Source organism: Pangasianodon hypophthalmus, chromosome 18 (genome assembly GCF_027358585.1).
Source record: "Pangasianodon hypophthalmus isolate fPanHyp1 chromosome 18, fPanHyp1.pri, whole genome shotgun sequence".
NCBI lineage: Eukaryota > Metazoa > Chordata > Actinopteri > Siluriformes > Pangasiidae > Pangasianodon > Pangasianodon hypophthalmus.
In genome coordinates this window covers 8,180,830-8,200,825 of record NC_069727.1, presented here as the reverse complement: position 1 = coordinate 8,200,825, position 19,996 = coordinate 8,180,830, and the positions used below count along the sequence as shown (strand labels likewise).

The following is a 19,996-nucleotide window of genomic DNA, read 5'->3' as shown; positions in this document are numbered from 1 at the left end:
TACTAAACTGATTTTTGATCAGGCCTACCTGACATTGACTAATGTGGCCATATTCTACATTTTCCCCTAATTCATTTTTACATGACCATTTTCCAATCTCTCTTTATCCCTTAGAATTAAACCAGCTGAGTTGTTTTTTGTTTGTTTGTTTCTTTTTTGTATTTTTCACTCTGCATTTAAGACCAGTATGTCCCCGTTCTGATTTCCTGCCCTGTGTCGGGCTTCATTAAAAACCTAGTTTAAGATGAAACGTTCCGTATCACTTCAATGTAAAAGGGCGGGTAAAATAAACTGATATGGACTGAATAGCGGTGACACAAATGTGAGTCACAACATGAATAATTAAATGGCTGTTTTTGCAGCCTAGTTTCCATATATGCCCTGTATGGATTGGGGAGGAAAGAAACTTTGACAATATCTATATCCTACATCAACCTGTTATTTCAAAAAAGCAAAATGAATTTGGTTTTCCATGACATGGACACTTTAAACTTTTGTTCTTATCTATCATATATCATAGGCATTTAAAACTGTTTAAAATCTAATTCATGTTACAAGATTTTACATGGATGTTTTAGCTATCAGTCAAAAGAGCTGGGAAAGACTACATATGCGGGCTTCAAGCAACCTGCCAAAGACAATGAAAACAGAGAGAAATAGATGGCTAGGGCTGTCTCAGACAAGATATTAATACATTCATGAAGCAGAACAACAACTTTCTGATTCCAGCTTTTATAGGGAGATTGACAAGGACATACAGTCAACTATTACTTCAAATTCAGCAGGCCATCTTCCTGATTCTGCACAGAACCTGACTGTAGGTCATCCTTGCTTCAGCCGTTTCTATCTTCACTCCAAAATACACAATGAAACCAGTCCTGGACATCCCACTGTTTCAGCCCCACAGAAATAATATTCCAATTTCTAGCTTGCATTTTTCATCCTACTATTCAGTCTCAACTTACATTTGTTAAAGACTCTTTATATTTCCTCCAAACCAGTGAATTATTTACAGAAGTCAACACAACTTTTTAAAAATTTTTCTATGGACATCAAAAAAGTATACAGTCATCCCTCATGAAGATTAATTGAGTGCTGAAAAATATTTTGTCAATGTGTTAATGGAAAAAAGAGCCACATACTGACCTACCATATGAGAACCTATCAGAACATATGTCAACACTTAACTGCTTCAGCTTTAAGTCTAAGTTTCACTCCCAGATAAGGGATCTTAGTATGGGCGCTAAAATAGGACCTTCCTATGCAAACCTCTTTGTTGGATTTCTCGAGCAAAAATTCACTGGACATATGACTGCACTGCTCCTTAAGTACACTGATAACATTTTTTTGAATTTCTACCTGCACACTTGGAGAAGTACAGATGTTAATTTCCACATTTCACCCCACCCTGGAATATACACAGAGTATCGCACACTTATACATAATCTGTTTGGAAGGTCAGTAAGTCAAAATATAACACTTTCCACTTTTCCAAACACTGCTAAAATTCTATTCCAAATAGAATTCTAATGAGACTGAAATGCATTTGTATTGAGAATCAGACTTCCTCCAGAAAAGTGAGGAAATGTGATTATTTTTATAACTGAGTTTCTAAGAAAGTCGTGCCATGGCCTGTATCATCACTATTTACAGAGCAAATGCTCTGACCTCTACACAGTCCATTCCACTTTGGTTATCATTCTGCTGATAAAACAGTGGCTGAAATTATACATCAAAATCTTGCAGAGTGATCCTGAGACTTCTTTCATTTTTAAGGAACATCCATGCACCTCCTATAGACTGGACAAAAAAAAACATAAAGAACTCATTATCTGAAGTCAATTAAATGATCAGGATGTAGGAGATGCAATCAGCGTTACTCACCAGCCACTTTATTAGGAACACATCTGCTCTTAAAGATTATCCAATCAGCCAATCATATGGCAGCAGCGCAGTACAGAAAATCATTAATCAAGAGCTTCAGATAATGTTCAAATCAAACATCAAATTGGGAAAAAGTTAAAGATTGGAAAAACACTTGGTCTTTTCCTAATCTTTAACTCTCCAGTTTGAGTGAGTCTGTGCTCCCTGTTACATCAGATTCCCAATCTTGTCTGACAGGAGAGGAGCGGAACCTGGAGGTTTGACGAGTTCTGGGATGCTTTTCTGCTCACCATGGTTGTAAAGTGTGATTATTTGAGTTACTGTCGCCTTCCTGTCGGCTCAAACCAGTGTGGCCATTCTCTTCTGACCTCTCTCACCAGCAAGATGTTTTTGCCTGCAGAACCTCCTCTAACTGGTACAAAAAACAAACATTCTGTGTAATCTCTCTAAACCATTGCAGTCTAGACTGTTGTGCATAAAGGTCACTGAGATCACATTTTTCCCCCATTCTGATGTTGGATGTGAACATTAAATGAGGTGCTTGACCTGTATCTGCATGATTTATGGCTGATTGGATAACTGCATGAACGAGAAGGTGTACAGATATTCCTATTAAAGTAGCTGTGAATATGTACTGTACTGTGCAAAGGTCTTAGGTACATGTAAAGAAATGCTGTAAACAAAGACAAAATAATGACATTAAATGTTTCTACATGAATAAAATCTACTATAAATCTAGTAAAAAGAGCAGTGAGACAGTAATAAACTAAACAAAGGCAATATTTGGTGTGACAATGCTTTGCTCAGTAGTCTCAGGTACACTTTGTGCAGTTTTATAAGAAAATTAGCTGGTGAGTTTTACTGAGCATCTTGAAGAATCTGTCGCAGTTCTTCTGGAGACTCTGACTGTCACTCTTTTTGCAAGTAAAACCCAGCAGCCTCCATTATGTTTTTTTTTTTTTTTTTTTTGGTCTGAAAAGTGGTCCATTATGTAATATGTTGCTTTCTTTACTGAAAAATATTTTTTGTTTAATTTTTTGTTGGAAAGATAATGTAATGTTTTGTTTTTTACTCATAAATCAGAAGTCATAAAATCAACATCTATCCATACAATGTCCTTAATGTTGATCCAAATATTATTTATTTAATGTTATTCTTCTAATATATTCATTTAAATGAAGGGTGCCAAAAACTCTGGAGCAGACTGTAAGTCTATATATTACAGTGACACACTGCTATATATTACAGTGACACACACTGACTCAATTATGTCGTAATAACAAGATATTATGTCATAAAAACAACATATTTTACCCGTAAAAACGAGATATAATATCATAAATACAACTTGTTTTTCCTGTAATAACGAAATACGTAAATCATTTTTCAACAATTTCCAAACTATGCTGACTACTGTAGGCCTGCTGTGTGGTTGCCTACAAAATTATTTGGTTATTAAGTCTACAGTTATTAAATCATAAGCACAAGCCAACTGTTGTTTATTTTACAAAAAAAAAAATAATAATGTCAACATGGATTTTTGGATTTTTCTTCAGAATTCAGAGGAAATTATTTAAAAAATGAAGCTGGACAAGATGAGTTTTCTGAATCATGTTAATGTAAACTGCAGGCAGGATGGAGGTTTGCAAATAGGATGGGAAATATATAATATATTAATTGAAGATAGGATTAAACTACAATAGTATGTTAGTTGCATACAATGTAACCTTTTAATACCCTACGTGAGAATTTCACCAATCGTTCATACATATCTCGGATAGTTTGTTACGCAGCATATACAGGCTAACACAACCTGATCTAAAAAATAGTGTTAGCTTTTTTTTACTTTTTTACTACTTGTTACTTTAAAAGGCTTAGCTTAGCATTGAAAATGATATGTTTTTAATTTTGTCTGTAGGACATTTCCTGTCTGTGCACCTATACCTATTGAATCTTATTTTTAATATCTTTTAACAGGTAGATGATACTACTATAGGAGGGCTTGATGGTGACGACTTGTCAAGGTACATTCCCATCTATGGTGACAGGATTGCTGCAAGGTGCTTCTGTAAGGAAAATGTCAAAAAAAAAAAAAAAAAGTGAATCACATGGTACAAGACAGACTCTACTTGAAAAGCTAAGACAAAAGATGGAAATAAATAACAGAACAGAGGCTGATGAAGGTTCTTCTAAGGACTTTGAACCTAAATGCATTTGAGGAACAACAAGATGGCTGAGAAAAAGAAAAAGAAAAATTGAAATGGGAGGTTTCATGAGGGTAAACAAGTAAGGAAGCACTCAGGTGGAGGAATTAGAACTGTTGCTATCTCTAAAAATGCAAAGAAAGCCAACTGGTTGGCTCCCAGATGATGATGAATGTCACGAGTGATACTGAGACACAAGCAGAAAAGTATAAACCATAAGAACAATATGTCACTCCTGTAATTCCTGTTGGTTCAGCCATAATTATCGCAGTCATCGGAAGTCATAATAGGCCCCTACTCAGGTGAACCTATGGCATGCCATCTGGAAGACACTTTGGTGGATGAACCCATGCATGTGCCTGTCACAGAAGACCCTGACTTGGTAATCACTAATGTCATTTATCCCTCAAAAAGTGATGTAGTCAGTATGATTGGCAGAGAAGTCTTGTAATCATAAAGTTACATAGGATCATTCTTTTGGATTAGATGATTGGCCAGTTTAAAGATCCAAGGATCATGACATAAATTAAAGTACAGTATCATAGATGAGAAGGGAGCCGATGAAGGCGGTGTGTTTAGAGATGTGTACTCAGGCTTTTGGTCTGAACTTTTGGATAGTGCAGCTGAAGGGGAGGATATGAGAGTGCCATCACTCTCTCCAAAATGGCAGGAGGAAGACTGGAAGTCAATTGGAAGAAACTTGGCCAAAGGATGTAAAGATCATGGATATTTTCCAACTCTAACTACAGCTTTCACAGTGACACTCATTTTTGGAGAGTATCCAGTCACAGATGAAATGATGATTGATTCTTTTCTCTTGTACCCAAGTCAGTCAGAAAGGGTCTCCTTTCTCTGGTCTCCTTTGTCTTAAAAGAAGATCTCCTTGGTGATTACAAAGATGAACTGCTGATGCTGAAAGCTGAAAGCTGGCCAGAAAACAGATTTTTAGAGAAATTTTTAGAGAAACAATCCAGTAGATGTACTACGGATGTCTGAAGAGGAAAGGCCAACAACAAGAGAGTTTTTGAAGTTGCTGGATGTCTCACCTAAAAATCAAACAGAATTCAGATAATTCAACTGTAACCTTCCTCCTTCACAGGTTAAAACATTCCAGCGAGCCGAGTGGAAATGTGCTAAATGGTCAGGGTTAAATTTACTGTGACAAATATAAACAGTAATTTTATGCTTCGATTTGTAATATATTACAGTAGGATTTTACATTTTATTTCTCTTTATAGTTTCATTACAATCCAAATTTTCTTTTATAGAAAATGAGAATATGGTTTCTAGTTGGTCCTGAGAGACCTGCTTCAGGTAATCTCTTGCTCCAAAAAGGTGTGGCATGTGATACATCATGAATGGATGGCCATTTGGAGCCACTGCATCTCTGCACCGAATTCTGTGAGTGCTCCACAAATGCAGAACTTGTTGCAGCTCTTCGTGTAACAGTGAATTAAACAAACATACTTTACATGATAACCAGATATTATCATCTAAAGTGATTTACAAAAGAGTATAAAAATACAAATGTAACAGCTAATAAAGAACACTGACTGTTATTGGAGGTCAACGCTGACCTTTAGGCCTAGTTTTATTCCACACACAAATCACATCATAATCTTAGCTCAGTGATATTCAGACAGGTGAATAATATTAACTGCTTGTCCAGGAAACCACCTATGAAATAATCATTATCCTTCAAATCCTGAAAACGATTAATCCAGTACTGAGCATGCTGTTTTCTCATGAATGCCCACCAGCTCTCAATGCGCTTGTCATGGTTGCTTGAACCGTAGATGAAGCAGTTTTCAGCATATTCATCATGGTCGTCATATCATAGGAACTTTTGCATTTGTTCCACATAACAGTTCTCTGTTCCCAGGTCTGACCTCAGTCTGGCTGGAGGCCCCATCCTCTGTCCAACTTCATTAATAAAGTAGCTGGCAATGACCTTTGGGTTAGAATTAGTAGATTAAGTGTGGAGCCAAATTACCATCCTAGAAAATCCATCGATCACACCGTTGCTGCAGATACCAAAAGGTTTCAGTTTGTCATACGAGTCTATGTGCTGCATAAAATTGAGGCTTTCGATACATTCAATGTCTTAAGCAATTTTTCCTTTGCATTTGTACTCCATGGTGATCCAGGATGTTTAATAAGTGTCACTTACATTTCAGATGTTGTAGTTTGTATCTTTATAGCTTCCCATAACAGTCTAGTTCATCCATAAGGAATAATGACATTTCCAATAGGTCCGTTTGATCCTTTCATCTATAGAGTCTCAGATGTTTAAGATACCAACGCAGTGTCTGCATACTAATAATCCTGTCAACATGACTTAATGCTAATAAATTGCCTTTGTGGCTTAAACCGAGGAGAAAGTAAAAATAAACCAGTTCAGTTAAATGTGCCATGAAGACTAGCTCTTGCCAAGAAAAGCTGAATTCATTTACTGTTCCATAACAGCACCTGTTCTGTTCCATATATGGGTTTCTAAGTGTCAATGAATGAAACAAAAAGTGGGAAATACGTTGTCACATACAAAATATGTACTTTTAATGATGTAATATCTCGTTATTACAGGAAATAGCGTGTCGTTTTATGACATACTATCTGGTTATTACAACAAAATTGAGTGGCAGCAATCCACCAGCACACACACACACATATATATATATATATATATATATAAAGCACATAAAACCATCAAATGCACGAGAGTGCTTGTTTGCACCTTAATGTGTTTCAGTCTTTTTCTTTCTATTTGTTCTATACTCATCATGCCTCCATCATCCTTATACATAATCTTCATCATCACGCACCTGTGTACACATGGCGAGATGTGCCTGCTCATTCATTAGCTCTGGCTGACCCATCGAGCTCATTCAGTGTGCTAAATGAAGTGCCTCTCATATACGGGAGATAATTACAAACCAGTGCTGGTATGGCATCAGTCAAGTGTGCTCTCAGGAAACACAGGATGAATAAGAGGAGGTGCTGAAATGGGAGGGCGGGGTAACACATTGCAATAAAGATTAAAAAAAGAAAAGAAAAACGATTTCCTTTCTGCTGTCAGTTACACAAATAATATCTATTTCTGCAAAGAGGTGTTTATATTTCTATTTCTCCGAAAGCCATAGAACATGAAGAGACTAAGGCTAATGATGGTATTTGGGGGATATATTTGCCATTAAGGCCATTTAATTATCATTATTATTATTAAGCCTATACAAAGATTTTACTGTAAAAGTTTCCTCAATAAAGGTAAATAATGCCAAGATGGTTTGCTTTTAAAAAGAACTTGTAATATAATAAATCAATAGTACTTCAGCTCTTCTGCAGTGCAAAAAAACAACGTCTGAGCAAGTAGAAATACCTTGAATGTAGTCAAATTTAGCTAGTATTTCCTTTATTCCTTTTTTATTAAACCTATTTCTGGTTATTCATACTAATTTAGCTAATGTTTAGCATTTATTTTTAGAAGGAGCAAAATTATCTGACAATAGAATAAGAAAATTTAAACATTAAAATGAGTAAAAAAAAAATCTAGAAATAAGTTTAATAATTTTATATTTAGTTTATTGTAAATATGTAATAGGAAATACTAGATAGATTTGACTATATTCAAGATATTTTCACTTGCTGTGCATCTTGAAATATATAAATGTCTAAGAAACTAGGCAATGCCCTTGGACCTAAAAGTAATTAGACTAACTGTGCTACTGATGATCTTCAAAACACAAAGCCTTTAGCGTATTGATCTTAGAGATCTCAGCTGTTAGCTCAGTCCAGCTAAGAGGGATTAAAATTGTTTGATTTCTGTAAGAGAGCCCATGATGAGAGGAAAGAAAGAAAAATAAAGGGCCTAATCATAGCCCATTTTCTTCATGAGTACAAGAGCCATTGGCTGTTATTCTGGCCTTTTGCAAGAGCGATTTGAGAGAACTGAATAGTTATCTTGTTTGATAAGAGCAGAAATGGACTGAGAGGTTGACACTGTGACTACCACTTCTACTGTAACACTGAAAGCAGTCAGAGGTGTCACTCTCAGCTGTCATCTAGCTAAAAGGTAACGGTTAGATTACCCCTAAGTTCCAGATAGAGCTCTCCTGGTTATCTAAATCCCACTGAGGTGGGTCTAATGTACTTATTAATTGTATTAAGAAATATGCTCGATGTGTTTAAGTAGAATATACAGTACTGTGCAAAAGTCTTAGGCACATGCAAAGAAATGATGTAAAAGAAAAGATGCCTTCAAAAATAATGAAGTTGAACATTTCTACATTTAAAAAAATACTATAAAGAGCAGTAAACAGTAATAAACTAAACGAAAGTCAGTATTTGGTGTGACAACCCTTTGCTTTTTTAAAATGCATCACTAGTCTCAGTTACACTTTGTGCAGTTTTATAAGTTTTACTGAGCATCTGCCACAGTTCTTCTAGAGACTATCCCTGACTATTGCACTTGCTTCTTTTTTTGCAGCAAAACCCAGCAGCCTTCATTATATTTTATCTGAAAAGTGGTCTGTTATGTAATATGTAGTAATAATGCAGAAGTCATAAAAAAAAAACTTCTATAATAAAATTTGTACCCAGAAAATTGGGTGCCTAAGACTTTTCTTCACAGTACTGTACATCTGAATATCACTTCATATCTTCATATCTACTCATTTTAAAAATAAACTTCACTAAAAAACAAAAGTTTCAATATGATGCCTATCTGACACGAGCAATAACACGTCTGTAGCCTCATGCTGGAGTCTCTCACGCGACAACAATGTCTGGAGACATTTAGCCAAGCTAAACATAAAGTTAGACTACATATCGGGGTTTACCAGAGCTCCGGAGACAGCAAGCACAATGTAATCTCTTTCCTTTGTATTTCTGTTATTTTATTACTCAAATTGTGCACTGCACTGGCTAGCTCCTGCACGCAAGTGTGCTTTGAAACAAGCAATCTTTATTACGGCAGTATGCCTGTATTGCCATCTATCTTCATTTCTATTGTAAACACAATATGACTGTTTACACAGTACTGTGCATAAAAATTAGGCACCCTAGTTTTTATACAAATTTTGTCTTAGATGTTGATTTTATGACTTCTGCATTATTGAGTCAGCATGACCACATTCCCACAATTTATCTCCTTTCTTTCATGTATAACCCATCATGCTTTGTGTTTCCAGGACATAAAGACCAAGTTAAAAATATAAAGGTTTTTTTTTAAGCCTCATACAGGCAGGGAAGTGAATACAAAATAATAGGCTTTTTACACCAATAGGTACAAGCTGCTTGCATTAGATGACAGGAAATTACATCACTATGCCTGATATAAGCAGAACAGGATTTACAGAAAATAGCAACAGATGTGTGGGTAAAACTATGGCAATGGGATTCAATCAGACAGGCCCTTAAGGGAGCAGGGGAATGTTCAATTACAGTCGTGAATCATTTTCCAACACAGAATTACACATTTGGACAAAATGATTGGACCCTTGCAGCACTTAAATGACCTGATCCAGAGATAATTGTAAGTCCTCAATTACCTGCTCAGACTATAATTTCTCATAGGCACACAGTTAAAGGTACAGTGTTCTACTACTAGTCAGCTAGTAGATGAATCATCTGAGGAAAAAAATAATAGTTTCTACAGATGCAGTACCGATAGGTCCAGAGTGCAATGCCTTATCATAAAACTGTAACACATTTAAATTAAATTTTTAGTGTGTGTGTGTGTGTGTGTGTGTGTGTGTAAGAGAGAGAGAGAAAGAGAGAGAGAAGGAAAGAATATAAAACACACTGTTATAATATACACTCGGGTTTTCCTATTCCTCCAGTTCCACTGTGAGACAGGCCTGTACATTTTTTCATTTGTTGATTTATCTTTTTTAAAGAATTGCTTAATTGGTTTAATTCATCACTACCCACAGACCAAGTGGCATTTGTAATGTTGCATTTGACTAAAGGACGGTCTCCTCAACCCCAAGTTCAGCAAGTCACATCGAATCAACATGGCTGTTCACGGCATGAGCAGTAAAAAAAGTAGCACTTCTTATCTTTAAATGAGTTATACTGTATTTGCTTTAGATCAGTCAACATACAGACATATTTGCTTGTTAAATCCATACCACTGACTATAAAGCTCACTGTTTTGAGGAGGAAAATATACATCATTCATCACAGTTAGTTTGTTAACTAGTTTGTTGCTAACAAAAGATGAACATTGGGGCATCCATGGATTTTTTTCCCCACTTCGTAATTCAAACACATTTAAAAACAATTACTCTTTACACTTTTATTTTAGTTCAAAAACTTTCATCAGCAAGAGCAAAGAAGAGTATACAAATCCCCTTGCTGTAGTTAAAATGTAAAATATAATGAGATGATATGGAGTAAAAGTCTCAAAGCTGGAAGATCCCAACTTCTACCTTCTATTTTTAACAAATCAGTGACATATAGTACCACAAATGTCTTGCCATTTTAAATGTAGAGGTACAAGCTACACAAAAGAATAGAAAGTGAATTGCTGTAGAAACAAAAAACCTGAGCAAGCTCAGTAATTTTCTTATCTTTCCCCAAGACTCGGTCACAGGTCCAAAGTAAAGGCAGTTTTGACAGAGTTGTAATTCTCTGGCATTCAGACCTGGCTAATCTGTACTGGCTCCAACATCTATCCATCACACAGCTGGTCCTAGATTCATTACCAGGCACCAACTGCTGCTAAGGAACCGCTTGGCTTGCCTGTCCTGGCAGCTGCAGAGCTTTAAGACACATTTGTCTCTCTAAACCTTGACACCATCAGAGCTCAAGAAGGAAAGTAAGAGTCTAGCTGAGCTGGAATCAATGTCTGTAGTCAATGTGCACCAATCAAAGAGAGATAAATATAGATGTGGTCTTGTTAACGGTGTATTGCGCAATTAATAGCAGCAGGTCGTAATAGTCACTGCAGTGTTTGTCAGTGGCTGGGCAAGCACAAAGGAGGCTTCATCACTCTCAGGTAATCTGGTGTCAATGAAGCTTGCATGAAATAGGTTCAAGATGTTCTGGGACCCGGAAAATAAACTGCCTGTGTCATTTTATGTTATGGTATATCCATGCCATACCTCTAACCTCTGACATTCAAAATGCTTTCTGCACTACTAGATAAAAGTGAAATTGGTAAGATGTAACACTTTTAAGTGCTGCCAGAGTCACACACTAGGTTTTATGTGTATACATACACACTCCAAATTATATTTATAGCAATCTTAAATGAGTCTTTCAAACATTTATGAAAAACCATTATATTTTTATAACAACTGTATGTGAATAAGTTGAAAATAGGATCATTAGACATACTCCAATAATGGTTAAACTGCCCTGCTTTCCATGAATCAGCCCAGAGAGAAAATAAAATCACTTCCACCTTCAGAAAAAAAATCCTTTTTTTGTTTACATTTGTGATGATCGACCTGTATTTTGATGTCCTCAGCACATAAAAAAGGATGAAGATCCCTGTAGCTAAACTCACTCACTAAGGCAGTTAAGGCTATTCCTCATAGGGATAAGCGTCTGCTCCATTGCTCATATATCAGAAAATGCCTGTCTTACAAATCATGAAAGTCTTATCGAGGAAACACATTATGGAAACTGACAGGGAGAGACATAGAGAACAGTAGCAACGTCACGTCACTTGGATTTTCTCAAAGGATGGCGCAGGCTGAGATTGTGCATGCGAAATGGCAGGGTTCGAAAGGAAGACTTGTAGAGGTAGAGTGGAGATTTTGATATTAATCAGAGAAGTGGTAACATCAAGGTGCAAAAACAGCAAACATTAAATTATATTAAACAAAAACAAGTCAGCTTTACCAATTTAGTTCAGCTTAGAGCAAAAGAAATTCAATTAAACTAAATAAATAAATAAGTGTGGTATTTAATTCAGTAATGTGATTATAAATACAATTTAGCCTAATCAAAATGGTGCTATATGCTAGATAAAGCTAAAGTGTAATATACATGTAACTGTAATGGTTGTGTTCTAAGCACTTGTTCAACATATTAGGCAAATATTTCGCTTAATATGCGGTGGCAAAAGGAGAGAATTAAGCTGGTGACTGCTGCCTCACAGGATTTATTAGACTACCTGGGGCACAAGTCCCCTAATAACAATAAGCTTCATTTAATGAGTGAAGTGTCCCTATTCTGGCCTGTAATGGCTCATTTGATTCTCAGACTGATGGAGAGTCACCTCCCCAAGCCACATGGAGCTGCTGAAATGAGCAGACACCCCTGACTCTGGCCCACGGTGAAGCTGCTTCAGTGACATGTAATTGAGTAGTGGTCATTAGCACTACATTAGAGCCATCTGAGCAGGGCCATGGACAGTCAGTTCTCTCCTCTTTGACTGGATGGGAAGACAATTATGGGAGAAAAAATGGGGAGACTGGGTGAAACAGTGGGCAGTGATAAAATAAAAGAAAGAGGGAGAAAGGACATGAAATTAAATGAAAAACTGGGAGAATGGCATGACAGGCTTTTATGTGGGAATTGTGACAAGCTGCATTTTTGTCTAATTAGCCATTTTTTTTAATATTCATATTATTTACACATGAGTACATTGGAAAGCCAAGATGTTTTCACCTGTATGATAATGGTACATTCTGGGATGTGGTTGTTTATGAGCAATTCAGGAGCAGACTCCAAGAATGCAGTGTAAATAGAAAAAAACAGGGCTCACCAGCGGCGCAACAGAAAGAGCAAGTTCGAATTCAGACGATGCCACAGCCAGGAGTCCAAGAGAGCAAAACTGGCTATGATCTTTTGGTGTGAGGGGCATACTCTCTCTCCCGCCGTCAATCACAGCGACACTAGCCAATCATGGGTGTCAGTCAGTTCATGTATGCGGAAGGGGGTAGATAGTGCTTTCCTCTGATCATGTTACACCACCCTGTGCATGAGCAGTAGTTTGAAAAGATGTGGCTGACTGGCCTTCCTTGTCTCAGAGGAAGCACATGTTAGCCTTCACTCTCCCTGAAGGGTGGGTGGGAGTTAGGTAGAAATTAAAAAAAAATTGTGATACATCCAAAAGAAAGGGCAAAATCATATTTGAGCCATTAATATCACCAAATTCAATGGTAAACATTATACTGTGCATATTAGGACTTTTCTCGTAAATCAGTAATGTATGTAAATGAATGGCAAATTTCACTATTTCACTGACTTTCAAAATAGCACTAATATACTGTATGAAACATATTTTGAAATGAAGTATATAGTAATATGATTTGGCTAAAATAATGCCTTTTATGTTGTAATAAAAATTTACTTTATTTAGTAAAAATATTTAGACTGTCCCATCTGGTTTAATGATAAGTACAAAAATGTTCCTGAAATTCATAATTTCTGGGACAAGGTCATAAAGTAATTGGCTTTTTCAGAACCTTAGGTTGCAGTCTGTTTATTATAAATTAGTTTTCGGTATAACACTGTTGTGATGTAGCTGTAATATTGCTTCACAAGCATTAATCATGTAAGAATCAAATAAAAGCATGATTCACCAGTTGCTAAGAGACAGTGCGCAAAGAGGAACAGATATGATTTTATGGTAACATTCTTCAACATTATTTCATGGTCTGTGGAGTGACTGATAGAAATGTGTCATCAAGGCTGGTAGTTCAGTACAAATACAGTGAGACAGACTTCAGGCCTTATTAGTGAAATGCAGACATTCAACCAATCTAGCTCACTATACAGTCAACACAGAGAAAAAAAAATTATGTCACATTTATATAACGGGAATTTGTCTATTCAATCTACACAGGAGCACACAAAAAAAGAAAAAAAAAATCTGTCTTTGCTACCCAATCTGACATATTTCACTCTAAGAAGTCATGGACAAGTGCTTATGAAATGCTTAAATCTACTTATGCAATGCCACATTGTGCTTATTGTGCTTAATTGTTCAATATTAAGATTAGAAATGACCCTAATTTTAAAAAAAATTCATTAGCTGATATAGTGTTAATGGTTAAGAGGATGATTATAAGTGTTGCTTCCTTTAAAGGGACAAGGGCCTCATTGTTGCCTGACTATTAACTTTTCATTTGACTTGTTTAGTGGCTAATTGGATGCTTGTTAAATCCTTTGTCTCTCAGTTTTAATCCTCTTGTGTTACAGCCGGAAGACTTGAGCATGCAATCTGCCTCAGCTAGGAAACTGAACACAACAATTGGAAAGTGCTCCTGAAATCTGGAGAGAAAAAGAGGAGTAAACGAAAGCAGGCTTTTAGCAGTAGCTCCTTTGTTGTCACCGTTTTTATTCTACTATTTCTTCTTAACATACCTCTTTTTCTTTCTTTTGTATAGATCAGCATGCTACTTTCCATTTTGGAAAATGTTATGTATACACATACCCACACCAAAACCCCTTATATTGTATCATACAATAAACATGCAAGTCAGGAGGGTACTAAAGTACATACAATATGGCCAAAAGTATGTGGACACCTGACCATCACACCCATATGTGATTCCTCCCCAAACTGTTGCCACAGAGTTTGAAGCACTCAATTGTATACAATGTCTTTGTATGCTGTACCATTACAATTTCCCTTCACTGGAACTAAGCAAACCAAACATGTTCCTGCATGACAATGCCCCTGTGCACAAAGCGAGCTTCATGAAGACATTATAGGCCATGTTTTGAGTGGAAGAACATGAGTGTCCTGCACGGAGTCCTGACCTCAAGCCAACTGAACACCTTTGGAATGAACTGGAACACCGACTGAACCCCAGGCTTTTTCATCTGACATCAGTGTCTGACCTCACTAATTCTCTTAGGGCTGAATGATCACAAACCCCCAGCCTCACTCCGAAATCTAGCGGAAAGCCTTCCCAGAACAGCAAAGGGGGACTACATCTGGCATGGGACGTTCAACAAGAACATATGGGGGTCATGGTCAGGTGTCCAGAAACTTTTGGCCATATAGTGTACATGTCATTACAAATTGTCTCATATCTCATGCGTGCTAGATTTTAAAAAAGTCTTCCAGTAATGCAATAAGAAAAGCTGCTAGACATTTGTGTTGATGGAAGACAAGAAGTCTGAGTAATAAAAGTAATCCCTTAATTGGTGCATGGGATTATAGGAGATGGGAGAAATCAGAGAGAAGGAAATCAGAAAGAAGGATGCACTCCTATCTCTCATTTCCAATCGTTTGTAACACCTCTGTTCTTAGGTCTGGCTCTCCATGAATGTTGTCTTACACCATTTGTTCTCAAGAAAAACAAACACCGCCACCTCTAAGCCTTGACATTTTGCTTCTCCATCAGCAGAGACAAGAACTGGAACAAAACAGTCCCCTGGCTAAACAACAGTCAAAAGCCTGTCACCTTGACACAAAAGTTCAGATAATTAAAAATGATAGTAGAAGCAACAATACAAACATGTTCAATAAAACATGGCTCACCATTTTACTTCTCACATGACACTGCAAAATTCAAGATCATTATCAGGTGAGGTTTAATGAATGAGACTGATGTTCATGCTCATCTGCCAACCCTTCAGTTTGTGCTGTAATTAACAGGTCTTCCTCCATTTGACACAAGACAAAGACGACTCACCCATCTCTCTAGAGATCTGAATGAAAGCCTCCACGCCGCTCTCGCCATAGTTGCCCTCGGAGGCGAGAGTGGATACATAGTTCCAACCCATGGCTGTGACGATGTCCAGCATGGCCTGTGCCTGGTAGGAGTCTGGCGGCACCACACGGGAGAAGTAGTCATATCGGGTGTTGTCACTCAACTCTGGAGCTGTGGATGCATAGCTGATCTGAGGAATCTATAGACAACAGAGCACAGAGAGAGAGAGAGAGAGTTGAGAGTAAAAAAGATGGACAGAGGAAAACAGATGGCACTGAAGAAACAATATCATCATGTTACAGATGGTCAAGGTGATTACATTAGCACAATGAGACTAAGTTCGACCAAATGTCTGAGGCTGAGTGAGGAAGTGGGCGTACTTGTCTCCACTGAGAAGTCTGGATAATGGTGTTTGGGGTATTTGATGGAGTGATTTATTGAAAGGCAGTGTCTAGGCATAGTGCTCAGAAGCTTGGCGCTTGAGCATTAGTGTTAGAAAACAGGACAGAGACATCTCAGACACAGTCACAGATAAATCCAGACAATTATCTTCACCATACAAAGTAGTCATTGGTTGATTTGTTTGTTTTGATACCTTCTATAATGGTAAATCTTCTGTCAAGCCAAAGCTGTCCATTTGCACAGAATAGCACCATCTGCCTAGGCTAGATGATGAGTGATGATGTCTAGCATGAGTCTGACACTGAAAAATGTAGCATATTAAAACTGTTCCATTTAGTGAGTTATGAAATTGAAAGCTAAGCATCTGACGAAATAAGAGAGAATATATGGACAAGCGTGCCTGCCTTTTAATGTATTTTTTCCCCTGTATTTCTGCACATTTTTAGCCATTGCCAGTTCATGCCCTCTAGCTAGTTCTCCACTATCAGTAGACAACGACCAACCAGGGAGGATGAATGCCAGCACATGCCTCCTCTGAGACACATGAAGCCAGCCATCTGTTTGAATCGTTGCTCTACAAGGTGACAGGGCAGCTACACACACTTGGAGGGAAGCACTAATCTCTTTCTGCATGCATGAGCTCACAGATGCCCACGATTGGCGTCAGGTCTACAGAGTACATCGAACTCATGCAGGAGTATGAAGCTGTACAGGAGCACTGCAGACCTTAAAATCTCTCTATAAGACCACACTGCACTGTTGTGTACTCCAAATTGCTGCAGGATGCCACACCTTTAAACACTGCTGTTCCTCATCCCTTGTAAATGTTTCATTCAAATGCAAAGAGAGTACCACTGTGACCAGAGATAGCTGAAGACAAAGTTCTGGCAATGTCTGAAAACTTTTATTAAAATCTCAGAGTGTGACCGCTCCTACATTGTCTAAAAGCAACCAATAGAAAGATGGCATATGATTACACAAAACTCACAGGACAGCTACAAACACAGTAGTGGCAATGGCAAACTGTAAATAAAACATATGGGATTTAAAAGAAGAGCCGTTTGTTGAATTGCGGTAGCAGACAGAATGTCTCTATAACATCATGGTGATCTCATCATGGCTATATCACAACAGGACAAAAAGGGCCTCATCATAGAAAAGAAATAAAGGTTAAATTACAGCTTACATATATGTAGGTAGCTAATTAGCATGCAAACACTCTGTTCATCGAGTTTATTTACCATTATGATAACGCGAAACTATTTCATGAGTTCCAGTCAAAGAGCTACAAACCTGTGCTGTGTCACTGTGCACCCACTACAGCAGAAGGTAGTAATTTTATTTAATCCTAGGTCTAGATCTTTAGCATATAATTTGACATGAAGCACACATTATCACATAGTCTGTTATAGAATTCTGTCAAGACCTTTTTTTGTGCAAAAAGTGTAAAAACGGCTTAAGTAAGGATTATAAAATGAGAATATAACCTTCCTACGTTATGGCTGAACAATAGTGGACAGTTCCCTGACACATAAACAAATATAATGTTGGATAAGTAGTTGATGACTGGGAGGGAAGGCAAATAGCCTGACAGAAAATGTAACACAAACATGAAAAGAGACAAAAGGCAGACTTTAAAAGGCATCAAAAGCCATAAATCAAAAGTAAACACTTCTTGTTTTTCTGAGCCTAAATATTCTGGTAAAGGCGGTTCACAAACAAAGAATTTTCAAAGTCTTATGAAAGTAATGAAAACAAGCGTGTGTATCTGTGTGTGTGTGTGTGTGTGTGAGACAGAGAGAGAGAGACATCCCAAGCTAACTGAACGATCCAGGTATATCCTGCTGATAGATAGCACTCCAGCAGTGATAATTAACCCCACTACAGACCTACACTGTGCAACAGCTGGATTATGCAAACACCAGAACCTTGGGTGAACCTTGAGTCACTAATAGGAATGTCATTCAGCAGCTTGTGACCATAGGTGTGTATAGGAATGTAGATAAAAACAGCTCTTCTGCTGCTCCTGCTTCACCACCACAGACCAGTACAGTGACTCTGTAATGCCACTGCTGTGGCCAATAGCATTTCTGAATTAGTTCCAACACACCTTTTTTTATGTAAGGCTTTGTTGCATAATCCTGATGCGCTACTGCATTTCTGTTACTGTCCCTCTGTTTCTTTAGCCTTGCACTATAAATGCTTCGGTGAATAATTTCTCATGGATACCCTAGAGACTTGTATGCTATATACACTTACTGTCCACTTTAATAGGAACACCTGTACATCTGTAAAAAAAAATCATGCAGATAATGTTCACATGAAATCAGACAACAGAAAACAAGGGCTGGGGATGGGACATATAATATTCTCTAGAGTTTACACTGAAAAAAAACATTCAGCAGCAGTTCTATACTACTATGGTAACGCAAATAACCACTCTCTACAACCATGGTGAGCAGAAAAGCACCCCAGAAAGCACAACACATTGAACCTTGAGGCAGATGAGCCACTACAGCAGAAGACCATATTGGATTCCACTCATATCAGCCAGGAACAGGAAGAATCTGAGGCTACGATGGGCACAGACTCACCCAAACTGGACGACTGAAGATTGGAAAAAGGGCAAATATTTTACAATCTTCATTGTCCAGTTTTCTGCTTAACATGGCTATAATGTGTGATTGTTTGAGTTAACTTAACCTTCTGTCAGCTCGAACCACTCTGTCCATTCTCCTCTGACCTCTTTCATCAGCAAGGTGTTTCCATCCACAGAACTGCAGCTCACTCGATGTTTTCTTGTAGCTGTGAGACTGCTGTGCATGAAAATCTTGATTTTTTTTTCATCAAAGTGGTTTTACTTCTATAGCAGCTTCTGTTGAAACCTATATTTTTTAACTACCAGGTAATAAAGGACTAGTTTAAAATTTTTAATTGGTGTACAATCCACCCTATAGCTCAAAGTAAATGGCACAATTAGCCTGATGTTAATACACCCACTGGTTACTGAGCCATTCATGCTTTTCACATGTTGCTGTAAATGCAGCATTTTATAAATGTAAGAGGAAACAACAGGTCAAATCTTTTCAGTTAAAATGTACTCTTTATCCTATTAGAGAAGTACTGAAAACTATAAGTGGTAATCATAGAGGTGGTTTTACATTTGTAGCTCATTTTGCAGCGCATTTATTTCAGAACTGAAAAGGAAACGTATAATTTAAGACTGTTAGTTAATTTAAAGTGCCAATTTAATAATTAAAGTGATGTGTAATACTGGATGTCACTGAAGTCTAGTAACTGTGGGGCTGTCGACTGTCCTAGACTCTTTTTAATATCACAGAACTTTAGACATGTAAGGGCTGAAAGTTGTCATAATTGAACTTGGGTGTGAATTAATGGATGTATCATGCGGATGATTATTTTACCTCTTCAGCTCATGTAATTGCTTTTTTAATGGAATAGGTAAATTATTAATAATCAGTTAGTGTCAATTTGAATTTAGTGCTCAATCGCACATTTAATCTAATGCTTCTAAACAAAGCAGGTATGTAACTATTTACCAGACCCGTTTCTGTAAATGGAATATTTCATCACTGCATGAGGGAAAAAGGCGAGAATATGGAATAAAACTACCAAAGGGTGTGCATTGAAGGACATGTCTTGTGGGTGTAATTTCACCTTTACAGGTGAAAGTAAAATTAGAAGCCTGTCTTCAAAACAACAAGTCTGCTGAGTCTATTCAGTTGATGAACGCTGTGTCATTGTGATCTTACCATCCAGTGTGGAATCGCCTGTTAACCCTGCACCCACTGAGAAGAGTGATGCGCTGTACTGCAATTATACCGCAGATCCTTTGATGGCTGCTGCTGCATGACGGGAATGATCTGC

The 19,996-nt window shown here is 37.4% G+C and overlaps 1 protein-coding gene across 3 annotated transcripts in view; it reads right to left on the bottom strand.

The window, feature by feature from the left end:
• The window catches only part of grm8a (glutamate receptor, metabotropic 8a), a 189,310-nt gene that overhangs the window by 101,952 nt on the left and 67,362 nt on the right, over positions 1–19,996 (bottom strand). For all 3 annotated transcript variants that reach the window (XM_026923574.3, XM_026923578.3, XM_026923577.3), the window contains one exon: positions 15,689–15,905. In XM_026923574.3, coding sequence (XP_026779375.2) covers positions 15,689–15,905 — 217 coding nt within the window. The remainder of the gene's footprint in view (positions 1–15,688; positions 15,906–19,996) is intronic.